This window comes from Rattus rattus, chromosome 6 (assembly GCF_011064425.1).
Source record: "Rattus rattus isolate New Zealand chromosome 6, Rrattus_CSIRO_v1, whole genome shotgun sequence".
NCBI classification, from domain to species: Eukaryota; Metazoa; Chordata; class Mammalia; order Rodentia; family Muridae; genus Rattus; species Rattus rattus.
Window position 1 is genome coordinate 129,807,607 of NC_046159.1, and position 13,364 is coordinate 129,820,970.

Here is a 13,364-nt window from a genome sequence, read left to right on the forward strand (position 1 = left end):
ACACAAGGCAAACCACCTCCCTTGGCACTGAACTTTTATCCTTTTATTCTTCGCCCACCGAAGGCAGCAGACTGTTTTAACGTACACCATGCTGATTACTAGTGTGGTTAACATTTATTTTCACATTAGTCATTTGCTCAATTTCTCCTTGCCCTTGTGATGGAACTATGTAAATCTAAGTCATATCTACCCTCTGTCAAAAACTAGACAGATGGATGGGAAGGAGCCGGGCAGGCAGAAGTAGGAGGGCTGTCAGTTATCCTACAAAAGGTCACATTGCTTCTTTGTCTTTTCACTAATCATCGAGAAAGGAATACATGCTTGTGGTAAGAAAAACAAATCCAATAATACTTCCAAAGAGCAGATGAGCACACGGCGCGCATCTAACATTCTACCACCTGCCAGTGTGAATCGGCAGCAGTAACCATTTATAAAGGCTCTCTGCTCACCTCCTTTTTACGTTCCTGTGGGACCAGCTACTCTAGCCTTGGCTTCCAGGGAGCAATTAGGAGACAAGGTCAGGGATAGGAATAGGAACAGCTTCTTCCTACAAAGCTTCCCAGTCTCCCTCGAGGGCGGTGGCCTGGGAAGGAAGCAGGAGAGACCACACCAGTTGTTTGTAATCAGAGGAGCAGGTAAAGGGACGTCAGCTAAGATTACCCGTCTCCCTTGACTCCAGACCATATGAAAAATGACAGGCTGTTCCTCACAGCATATGAGTGGTGTCCTTTGTTAACTTCCGTCCCTTGAGTGCAGTTCTTTTCCTTCACAGAGTGGAATAGAAACCCTAAGAAGAGGGTTGGCTTTCCAGAATGAACCCTTCTCCCCTTTTGGCAGGTCCGTGTGGAGCCCTGCACCCACCTTTTATCCATCTTGCTTCCAGACAGTGGTTTGAAATAACATCCATTGCCGGCAGGGCTATAACCAATCCTGACTAAGGGATTGCCATCAAAGTTATGCTTCAATCAGATGTCAAGGCTTCAGTAGAGCTTATAGTGTGAAAGGGAACCTACTCGGGCTATCATAGAATCTTTTGGAGAAAAATGATCTAATTGTTTAAATTCTTGGTGCTCAGAAACTGTCTACTCTACAGCAGAGAAATCCTCACCAAACCAATCTGGAACCTACAGGCGGGGGAATACATATATTTCTCTTTTTGAGAGATCCAAATGCCTACAGAATGGGATAGCCCACTTCAGAGGCAGTGGGTTACCAGCCTCTTGGTAAGCAAGGAAAAAACAAAACAAAACACCATGGGATGTTCAAGCTGGGTATAGCAGTGCAGGAGGATGGAGCTGTACAATTGTGAGTTTCAGGCCAACCTGGGCTACATAACGCAACTCTGTGTCAAAAACAAAACAAACAAGAAGGAAATGGAGAGTTCAAGGGTAGAAAAATCTTTTTCTTTTATCTTCTTCTTTGTATCACTACTCTTTAAAACATGATCAATTATTCAGCTCTTCCAGCATCATTTCCCAAGGAGATCCCTGTTTCCAGGAGTCTTATACATCTTTGTATTTCACTGGTCTAATGTTAGGTTACCTTTAGACCCACACAATAGAGGTGAACTATCATTTGATTTTCAAATGATGACATTTTCTCTGAGACTGTTTTGTTATGGCAAATTTCCATTGTTAACTTGACAGGATTTAGATTCTTCTACTACAGCCTTGGGCATGTCTGTTTCCTGTGGAAAGTGTGTTTCTAGACCCGCCTTGAACATGGCAGCACCATCCAGCTGGCCTTAGACTGAATAAAAGAAGGAAACGCGCTTGTGAAGCCGTGAGGAAGCTCGACCTCACAATGTTTCCATTGCAGTGAACACCTTCCCCACCATCACCCACTCTGAGCTCAAGTAATTCCCAGCTTAAGTTACATTTTGTAGGTGTCTGGTCATAGTGATGAGAAAATCGACTAACAGAAAATGGGTCCTTAGAAGTGTGGTCATTAATGGAAATCACTTGACCTTTGGAACTGGTCTGAAGAAGGAATAAGGAATAATTTGAAGCCGTGGGTGAGAAAAACCTAGAGTATGATAGGCACAGCTTAATAAGTCATTCTGATGGGGATGTGGAAGACCATAATGCCTAGGAGAAAGACAGATCATGGAGGCCAGCCCAGGTGGTTTCAGAAGCAAAGAAGGCCTCCAGTGGGCTGCTGAACATTCATGCTACACTGTACATAGCAAAGAATCAGTCTGCATTCTGCCAATGTCCTGAACATTTAGTGAGAAGGAATTAAGAAGTGATGAACTAAGTTGTCTGGGTATCACTGAGGATGTGGTGTGGTTGCTGTGTACTGACTGCTTAGATCTAAAGTAAGAGGATACACACACAATGTGTGGTTTGGTGAGGAAAGTACCACAAGTTTAAAGAGGCAGAGTAGGTGAGGTGAAAGCAATCTTTGTTAGATAAGTTAGTGTCATTAAAGAGAAGCATCCTATTCTCTGTGTGGGGACAGGAGGAAAGGTTCTGGGAAGGAAAGACACTAGCTATTCTATGTCCCAAATGCATTTGAAAAGAGTTTGAGTTGAGAATGCAAGAATTCACTGTCCAAAAAATAACCACCCAGGGGAGCATTTTCCCTGTTATGCCAATATGGCTGTGGTAGAAGAGCAGACTCTGTAATAAGTGGGAGACAGATGCTGGCAGTGCAGTCCACTTAGTGCTGGTTTTGAAGCCATAAAACTGAGCGGTTTGCACAGAGGCTTGAACCAAGGTTCCGGAAAGTCACTCAAGTCAGGCAATGTGGTGTAGGGTTAGATTCCCTGAAGGGCTGGTCTGAGGATCCATTGCATGAAGCTTTGAAGATGACGCCTAACTTGCAGTGGAAAGCCCCGTGTTGGAGATTCCAGGACTATGGGATATCTACCAAGGAAGGGTAAAAGCCATGGGGTGAAGCTGGCCCAAGAGAGTAGATCTGGAAAGGAAGGGCTACCCCACTCCATTGGATCTCGGAAATGCTATCAGAAATCCATATGCTGGACATGCAGCTGTGAATTATGATGTTTGCCCAGCTGGATTTCAGTCTTGGTCATATCTTTGCTTGCTAGATTCTGCCCCTTTGGAAAATGAATGTTGTTTTGTTTTTTTGTTTTTGTTTTTGGCTTCCCCCCACTCTGTGCTTTGATTTTACTGGGGCTCATGGTTTAAAGAAAATACATGTCTCAGAGTGAAGTTTGATCTTGGCCTTTCAAACAATATTGGAAATGTTAGAACATTTGGAGATGAACTAAATGCTATGTCCTACATACTGAATGGAATATTATGGAATGAAGTGCATGGTGGCAAAGTTGACTTAATGATGAACCATGTGGTCAACTTGATTGGATTGAGAACTAACTACAAAACACACCTCTAGGCATATCTGTGTGGATGTTTTCAGAGGTTAACTGAGGAGGGAAGACTCACTCTGAATTGTGAACAAAGCCATCTTGTAGGCTGGGGTCCCAGACTAAAAGTGGAGAGGGAATGTCAGCAGAGCACCATCATTCTTCTTCCTCTGCATCCTGTTCACTGAAACATGAGAGGTCCCAGCCATACACTTGTGTCACCCTGAACATCACTATGACTTGCTGACCATGGTGGACTGTATTCCTCTGAACTGGGAGCACAAACAAAACCTGTACCTTGTATGCTTCTTTTTGTCTGGTATTTGGCTACAGTGATAGGGAAAGTAACTTTCAAGTGCAGCTACTTTCAAGGGTCCATTCTGAAAAAGTAGGCCTCATTTCCCAGATCTGGATCTAACTACATGCTGCAAAATAGCGTAATAAAGGGTGCCTGTACATAGAGGGGTAGCACCTGCTTATTCAATCTATAAAACATGTTTCCATGAAGCCTAACACCTTAAAACAATAAGCACATATCATTTTACACACATACGGAAGGTCAAACACTCAGGAAGAGCAGTTTAGCTCAGCATTCTGGTCCAAAGTACATGGTGAGATTGAACTCATCTCTAACCTCATCTGGTCTGGCAGATGTTTCTACGTATCGGTGGGCTGAGGCCTCCATTAACCACAACTCCATCTTTCACAGATGTCTTCAGTTTGGTTCCTTAAGCTGCACACTTAAGACATTAGTCCTTTTATAACCTACCTTCAGAATTAATATCCCATCCCATCTGCCATATTCATTTTTCAGAAGAAGCCACTTGGTCCAGTTCACACTTAAAGGGACAATTAGGCTATCCTTTAAAGAGAAGAGTTTTAAAGACTATTGTAAAGGTTTATTTTTATAAATGATATTACAAAGGCTAGAGATGGGGAGATGTGTATGGCAAGGTATAAAGGAAGAATTCATGTTCCTCTGAGCATATCACTCTCTGGAATCTCTCCCTGCTTAGCCATTTGGAATCCTCCAAATCCTGTCCTTGGAGACTTCAACGTACAGGCACAAGTTTTGTTTGAGAGGAAGAACTGAGTAAGTCCTATTAAGGGTCTAAGTTTTAGATTCATTTTGGTCTCTCATTCCTCTTCCAGGCTATGAGACAGAACTCTTCTGAATAAAGAGAGAATGGGGAGAATGTCTGTGGCCAATACCGAGACTTTGCATGACCCACTTGAGCAGAAATTCTAGTTTCTATGGCATGCCTCAGAAAGGGAGCTATAGGCCAGGAACGTAAACCCAATTGTGGGATGATGTCACAGGTGAGGCAGGTATAAGATAGAATGAGGCCTGTCATTGGACGAGAAGGAAGGATGGGCGGGAGAAAAGTTTGAGGGAAGGGGAGGAGACTGGAACGGAAAGGTAGAGACAGAAAGGATGGGAGAGAAGCCTTGGCAGAGAGAGAACATGGAGGCTGACACTAAGATTCCACGCTGTACCTTTACAGGTTGTTATGAATGTTCTTAAGGGATGGATGTGTATTGGGTTTTGTATGTTTAGGTGGGCAATTATATCTTATCAATTGGATCAGAGGTTATTGTGTTGTGTGTTCTTTCATGTATCGATTTAAGTGTAAGAAAGTGTGCAGCGGCTAGAGATACTGGGCCGCCGTGGAATTGGGATGTGTGTTTCAGGCATGGAAACCTGCCTTGGGAACTAGATAGGTAGAGAAATTGCTGCCAGGCTCAGAGAGAGGCCTTCAGCAGTGTGGTATGGGATGGAGCAAAGCAGGTGAGCAGCTTTGCTGACTGAGGCTTAAGATATCTAGTGGTGCTGGGCCTAGTGGGGGATAAAAGACAGCTTTTTATTTTTATAATTTTACAATACCACCCAATCATGCATGTCATGGGCTGCTTCCTAGGTTTTGAACACAGGTTTTGTCCTCACTCAAAGAGGACATATATAGCTTAGAAGACTCTGTTGCATGGTTAGTAAGGATGAGAAGATCTGCCCTGACGTAAGGGCAAGGTGATATTTTTATTATGTTTAATCATTTAGGATGAGATAAGCTGAAAGTCTGAGAATAGGTACAGGTACAAACCAGATACCACATTAAGAATTTGATTTTGAATGGAAGTATAAATTAAGCAATTATTTTTCCAAATAAGTGTGCAGGTTCACACGTTCAATGAACCAAGAAGGAACATACGGGTGGGTACAAGAGTTCTAAGTATTAGAAATGGGTACAGAAGGCAGAAGTCACCTATAGAGCAGCAGGAAGTATATAAAGGTGGCACTTTTCAGTGTGGGATGACAGGCAGCCATGTAGTACTCACAGATACAGCTGTTTTAGGTAGAGATGGCCGGAATGCCTACGTTCCTGGGCTCCTTTCTCTCCCTGCTTGCTCCTAAAGTTTGGTGTACTTCTCATGGCTACTTATACTAGGTTTATGATAAAATTAAGTCAAATAAGAGGATGAAAATGTAACTTTCCTTCACATTTAGTTTCAATTAAAATGTAAAAACTCTTAGAATAATTTTCTGTATGGACTATATACCCTTAGAGATTACTAATACATAAATCTCAACTTCAAAAACTTTTATATTTTGTTTTTCCTCAACCAAAAATGGCAATAAAGCAATTGTTTTCACGTTTAATATAAATGTCAATTTTTGTCTAATTCTTCCATGTATCAGAAACAAACAATACTCTGGGGCAAATTGTTCTTCACAGTGGCTTCCCAAAGTGTTTTGCTATTTGTATAATTGTTTACTTGCATAAAATATGTATTTTCTTTGTTTTGTTAAAATTTTGGTCCTTTTTATACTGAACCTAGTAAGATTAAAACAAACTACTATATAGTTTTGTAGGAAATATGCAACTTCTTTGACATGATTTCATTGAATTTAAACTCATTCCCTATAAATTCGTAGGCATATGAATGAAACAGAACAATGTTTTCTCTGTTAGAAATGCTCACAGCTGAAAGGAGCACAAAACTTTGGACTCCAAACATCCAACTTGTAACCTTGGATGCGAAGTATGCAAATTAAATGTCAAGAGGAAACCAAACTGGAGAAACTGATCCAATTAAGATGCCCCACAGATCTACATGTACAGGTTGGAACTCAGCACCAACACTGCCATTACCTAAGGCAGAATTCACCTCTGTGGGTAACGTGCCAGCATCCAGTCTTTTAAAAAACACATGTAAACTATTCCAGTTTTACTAATAACTTTATTTAAATAAGACACAGGAACTTCTATACTGAAAAAAATACAAAACAGAAGCCACACATTTCTTGTGTAAAGCCTTATTATATAACTTGAATACTGTTCAGCGCAGTGGCTAAAATTAAACAGTACACCTATATACAAAATTTAAACAGTTTCTGACAAGTGTCTACAGCTGGATGTAGGACACATTTGAGCTCAACAACCTCTGGGAAATGTACATGGCAAAGCATAAGCTTTAACACATTTGGTTCAAAACTTTAATATACGCTAAAAACAAATGTACAACACAGTATTTAGTTTCTCATGAGAAAATAAAAGCACATCACTATAAATATCGTACATAGATTTCATCACCAAAAAAAAGCATATTCAGTCCATCTTTCTGAAATTGATAATGATTCTATTGCATCTTAGACAAAAGCAGAGCATACGATCAACACATCGTGTAATGCTAACCCAGTATCAGAAGTTAAATGGAGCTCATATTTCTCTTACGGAACTAGTAATTTTCTTCCTTTAACCATAATCTACAAAATATAGTATTTTCATCAAGGCCTGAGATTATTAGGGTTAAAGGTGTCTGCTGCTGAAAAGATTGTTTTAAAAGGTTCCCCTGTGAAAATGGCAAAAGTCAACTGAGTCCTTTCTCCTTGACAGTCTCTGTAACACTGACTGTAAGCCAGAACGCACCTGCAGGAGAGAGTATTACTGCAAACTTTGGTGGAAAGGAGAGATTGAGGTGACGAAATAACACACGGAATACACACACACACACATCCGGTGCATGTGTATGCACACACACACACGGACAGCATTTTGTAAAAGTGAGAATGGTGTCACTTGTACCAGCTTATGTTTCTCCTACTCATCGACTCCGTAGAAGAGTCCAAAGAAAACCTCAGGAATGATCTAAGGAAACCAGAACATTAACTGTAGGCAACTTGCTCTCCTAAATCTAAAAACAAAACAACAAACAAACAAACAAACAGATGTGCCACACACTTTAGGTGGAGATGAGTGGACTCTAGGCTCCAACTGAACAAAGCAATGGGATACGAATACAAAAGCTTCCCTTTACTTTTGCGTAAGCTATGCTGCAGAAAACAGTCTGAAGTCAGGCTCTCTTCACACTCTGTGGAGAACTTCTGTCAAGTCTGCAAGTTCAAGGCTATTTACTTGGGGTTCTGCTCCACTCCACACATTCCAAGTCTTAAGAAAATTATTCATGATAGTGTTATCTGAGGCTTAAATGAGACAGCTTTAAGCTACTGCTCTTGTAAGTTACAAGAAATCTGCTTGCTTATGCTGCATTGGTTCTGAGACATACACATTCTCTCTACATGAATACAACTCATTTATCAAATACTCGAGGAAAACAATAACCAAAATGCTTCACTTTGTAACCAGCAAATTAGAATTTCCTAAAATGAAGCTAAACATAAATATGTCTTTAGATAAAAATAGTAGCAATTATGACCCCAATGGCCAATATAAGCAAAAATCCTTAATTATTTATTCCTGCAAAACTTCACTTGCTTTGAAATCAAATCCAGCCATTCTTGCATTTAAATTTCATCACACACAATGTGGAATGTTTATGTACAGTCTACTACTGAAGCTTTATTTGCAACATTGTAACAGTCATTAACTGAGCAACACAACTTTTTTAAAGCCACATTTACACATGTTGAAACAGTGAATGCAACAGTTGTTCTACTGGTAACCACATGACAAAAGTGATGTCACACACCACAGATTTGCTGGTTCTCCTCATGGTCCCCATATCCAGGATTACCATCTCCTAGGGATGAATGCACTTCTTAGTCTAATGTGGAATGGAATGAAGAAAAGGAAATGCGTAAAATAAGGAAAGGCAAAAGAGTGATGTTCCCTCTTCAGCTTGGTAGCTGTGAAATATTTAATATCCCAATATGACATACATTCCAAGTTACCTGAGTTTAGACTTCAACTGAAGTACCTGAAGCTAGGCCATAGGGTGGGCACTGTGCAACTGTTGTGGCCATTTTTTTGCATTGTATGTATTATAGAAGTTAGAAACAAACACCTGGATCAATTGTAAACATAATCCTGAAGTACAGTATTTTCCATAGGACAAAACACAGCAAGACATTTTCTACTTAGACAGGCAACTTTTTGAAGTAGAGCTTATTCATACTGAAAAATTTGGAACAAAACACAGGACACAGTACTAGTCTGTCAGACATACTATGAAATGCATAGTCTCCACTTAAATGCTGAATGACACACACATTTTTGCAAGCATTACTGCTTTCCACAAAAACTGCTGAATAGAAGTCGGTCCCTGCCAAGATCAGTGTTAATAGCTATTTTATGATGCTAAGTATTTTGCTGTTGGTGGTGGTGTTCAGAAAGTTTGTCACTCCATGCAGATAGATGTCTGAGATCTCATTCCCGATCCATGGAACATGGGCGGAGGCCAGCTCCCCCTCTGCTTTAGATCATCACATAGTTCTGAGTGGAGATGTGTTCCTCTGCCTGCAAATCCTGCAGGAGCTGCTGCTGCTGAGATGGCTGCTGGACAGAGGGCTCCAGGGAGTCTGCGGTGCTGGTGTCATCAGAAAGGGATGTGAAGGAGACCCGGGAGGAGAGCTGCTCTACGGTTAGTGTGGCCAGAGCTGAGCTCTGGCCAGAATTAGGAGAGTTCTTGAGCATCAGGTCAGAGGCAGGTAAGAGAGGGCCTAGAAGTTTTACTGGACAGAAAGCTGATCCGGTTGGGATGAAATTAACCTTGTTTTTGTCAGGACATGAAAAGAGAGGGGCCGAGATAGGCTGACGAGACCTAAAACCATAAAACAGAATTAGTTTTTGGATCACTCTAAAAGTACTTTGTGAATAAACTGGAGTTTTCTAAAACAGCTGGAATGTGAATGACAGGGATGATGAGTTATGTGCACACAGAGGAGAAACATCTTCCATAGCACAGGTCAGCTGGGACACTATCACATACAGGGCACTGAAACTACACTGAAGGAAAAAACAATTTCCAAAAGGGCCAGGCAAACTTTTAGAAATCTTTGGTTTGCTTCCAATCATTGAGGAACATAAAAGAAATTCTACACTGTACTTGGATATTACACATATTTAATATCAACTTCACTGATAAGGGTAAATTGAGACGTTACTTATCATTTATTTGATTTTAAGCCCTTTCAACTCTTTCTGCATCTTTAGATATATCAGCACCGATGGGAGGGGGGTGTTTTCTGTGGTCTGTCAATCAGCCACAGAATAATCTAGACCCCACACCACACCCATTCTCCAAACTAAACCAACAACTCCAGTACAGTCTCTGTTCCCTTCTGGGATGCAGAAGAAATAGTCTGCATTTGCTACCCACAGGGACAAAGGAATGAATAAGTTACACCAAGAGCCACATAGTCATCTTCTGAGTGATTCTAGATTCCCAAGATTAACACCATGAACCTCTTTTTTCTTTTTTTTTTTCTTCTTTTCATTTTTTCGGAGCTAGGGACCGAACCCAGGGCCTTGTGGTTGCTAGGCAAGCGCTCTACCTCTGAGCCAAATCCCCAACCCCGAACCTCTTTTTTCTAATTTAATTTCTAGCCTGTCCATATTGAAACTTAAAAAGGACAGAAAACATGAATTCATGAATTAACATGCTAGATAAGTCTACAGAGAGGGAAAATACTTTCCCTTTGACTTGCAGACTCACAGACCATCTGTAAGCTACTTGCGTATGGTCACCAGTTTTGCTCCTAAGTGCATTTCCATTAGTCAGCTAAACTAACGGTTTTTGAAAGAAATATCTTAAAGATTAAAAATGGAGTTTTTCAAAAACGAAAATAAGGAGAAAATAAAAAGGGAGAATACAGAGAGGAAGAAAGGAAGAAAGGAAAGGAAACAAAGAGAAAGCAAAGAGAGACCATTGGGAGAAAGCAAGAACAACAGGCAGGGAAGGAGGTAAAGAGGAGACCAAGGGAGAGTCTAGCCACACGGGGAACCTCTCTCTCCCTTTGTAGTACTGTCTCATTCCTTTCTAGCAGCTCTCCAATCCTCACTGTAGGACCTTTTGTCTATTCAATTCTCTTTTCCAAATTGCTTTTGAAACAAGTATCAGCTGGACAGAGGAGTTGATTCATCTGTAATCAACATCTCAGTAAAAAGTTTCAGATCCCAGCTGACAGAGAAGACATTACTTACGCCATTTCCTCAAAGACCTTCACTCGCTCACATCCCTCTGGGGGCTCCCGTTTGAACATGTAGCTGTTGTTTGGTTTGGGAGATGAAGCATACTTGGGTAACGGTGAGCTACTCCCACTGTCTGTAAATTTAAAGCAGTTATATTAACTAGGAGTTGACAGTGCTTTTAAATTAAACTTGATTTCCAAACAGACCTTTTTGTTCACCACAGAGCCAGGCAGCCTCCTGCCATTGTAAGGGTATTTCTAACAGCCTTGTGTAGTACTTTTTTTTTAAAAAATAAAAATTTAAATACAACAGTAATCTGCCATACCACAGAATATAAAAGGTTGACATTTTAGCCCAGAAAACTTCATTTTGAGAAAATCACAGTTGTGATCTGGAAAAAACCATAAACGAATGCAGCAATATGCATTAGACAGAAGAAGTACAAGATAAGTGAGTTCTCTACATGATCTCTCACTGTCTAACCAATTTAACTGTGTATTTTTGTATATGAATAATTTTTAATTACAGAAGTAATAAATGGCACTTTTAAAACACCAGGAATAATAACCATACAGGGCAGAACAAGATTGCAACATGCCTTCCATTTCTCCATAATAATTTTTCAAACAGGTAATGTGTCCAGGATTTTGCCTTTAGAGTCTATAAAATAGAGACTTCAGCACAGCTTGCAGCTTAGGCACTAAGGACATGAAGAAATCCAGAAACATCACTACCAAATGTTCGCCTCATATTTTTTGACCCAAAACAAAATGGTCTATTCATAAAAAGCTTTAAAACCTATGTGCAACTTCTCCTTTTCCTATCTGGCAAAAGTGTGTGGAAATCCAAGTCCACTAAGATGTGTCATTATCTTTGTAAGACGCCAAATTGTAAACAAATCTGTATAATAGTCCTATTTACCTAAGCTCTGGCTTCAGTCAAACCAACGAATGCTCACTGCTAAAATATCACATACTCGATCTAGTGAGATGTATCATTTCCATGAATTTTGAAAAATAGTATTAACAACAAATTACATTACAATTTTGGTGACTTGCTTTAGTTTAGGATACAGAAAACAGCCCAGCATTCAGAAACTGAGTAATATGAACATTTTATCATCACAAGATACACAATACATGCTTAGAAAATATGTACTCTAATACTGTGTCTTGTGAATATTTAGAATGTTCATCTTAGAAATGCAGATCTAGGCTTATATTTGAAAGTGGCTATCTCCCTGGCTGGGAAATCACACACTACTAGAAAAGCTACAAAAGTGTATCACTACTAGACATATCCTTACAGAATATGCACAGAATAACCTCTTGGAATGAATGAAATCATAGGATGAGTTTAGGTTTTACAGATTTAATGTTATGTATAGGTTTATTCAGATTTAATGACTTTCGTAGACTCACCATTTACTTCTTTCCTACTCACACACACAGAAGAGAGGAGGGGAAGAGGATCTCTTGCCTAGGTTAATGCAGTACACTCAAGAGCTCAAGTTTAGGCTGTCTCTGAGAAGAGTTAATCTACTAGGACCACTCAACTCCTAAGCGGTTGTGAATGAGACCTTGAGGTCCCCTCTCAACCTCAACCTTCCTTTTCTAACAAATGGGTGGCTGAGGCATTGGGGTGCCTCAAAGAGACTGCTGATGAGTACAACACAACCCATCGGTAAATGGATCCACTTAAAGCTATGACTTTGATATCTTTAACAAGACTTTCACGCCATCAATTGGGATGTTGTTACATAGCAATCAAGAACCCACCCTATTATCATACAAAAAATGTCACATTGGTCTCCATTACATAACCAAGCCTATTACACAACTTCTCTTTACACTTTTATTATAATTTCAAAGGACTCTCCAAAATTGAAGCTAGGTGTGAGCTAAATAACTTGAAAATGGATACATTTTTTCTGCCAGTATTTTAAAATAAATTATTTTCTGTCCTAAAAGTTTTTCCTTATAATTTCAGAGGTAGTTTGTTTTGTTTTAACTTATCCAATTAAACATTCATGTTCTTTCTTTTTGTAGGATAGTGTTAATGTAAAAACACACATAAATATGTTCAATACCTTAAATTTTTCTGCTTTTTTTAGTAAAAACCATTTGGTTATATATGAGTATTTATGTTTAATATTTGGCGACCTAAAAAGACAACTATAAACAATAATAAACTATAAACAAATATTTGGTAAATCTGACCTATTTCTATGAAGTTAGCATACACTTAATTGCTTATTATTATAGATCATATTAATGCATGCATAATATTCATACCAAATACAAGTAATTTTCCAACAAATTAAAGCTTGGAAAATTTTAAATTATTAAAACTTGAAATTTTATACAGAAAGTTTTCATTGAACCATGTGTATCTTTTATCATTCAGAAATGACTTTTAGTATCTCATAGACTACATTCTATGACTCACAGTTCAGTCATATATATAATCAGGTACATAAAGTCTTTATTATAGCCCTAAGTCTTTACATATATTTTATTCCTATGAATTATCAAATGATCTTAATTTTCAAGCAAACAATCCTAACTTGCAATGCCTTTGCTCTGTGATGTGCTGCGACTCGAGTG

The 13,364-nt window shown here is 39.4% G+C and overlaps 1 protein-coding gene across 1 annotated transcript in view; it reads right to left on the bottom strand.

Annotated features, from left to right (window-relative positions):
- Positions 1 to 8,590: 8,590 nt before the first annotated feature.
- The window catches only part of Glcci1 (glucocorticoid induced 1), a 67,615-nt gene continuing 62,841 nt past the window's right edge, over positions 8,591 to 13,364 (bottom strand). Inside the window, 2 exon segments of the mRNA XM_032906945.1 lie at positions 8,591 to 9,388; positions 10,771 to 10,891. Of these exon segments, the coding sequence (XP_032762836.1) occupies positions 9,043 to 9,388; positions 10,771 to 10,891 (467 nt within the window). The 3' untranslated portion in view covers positions 8,591 to 9,042.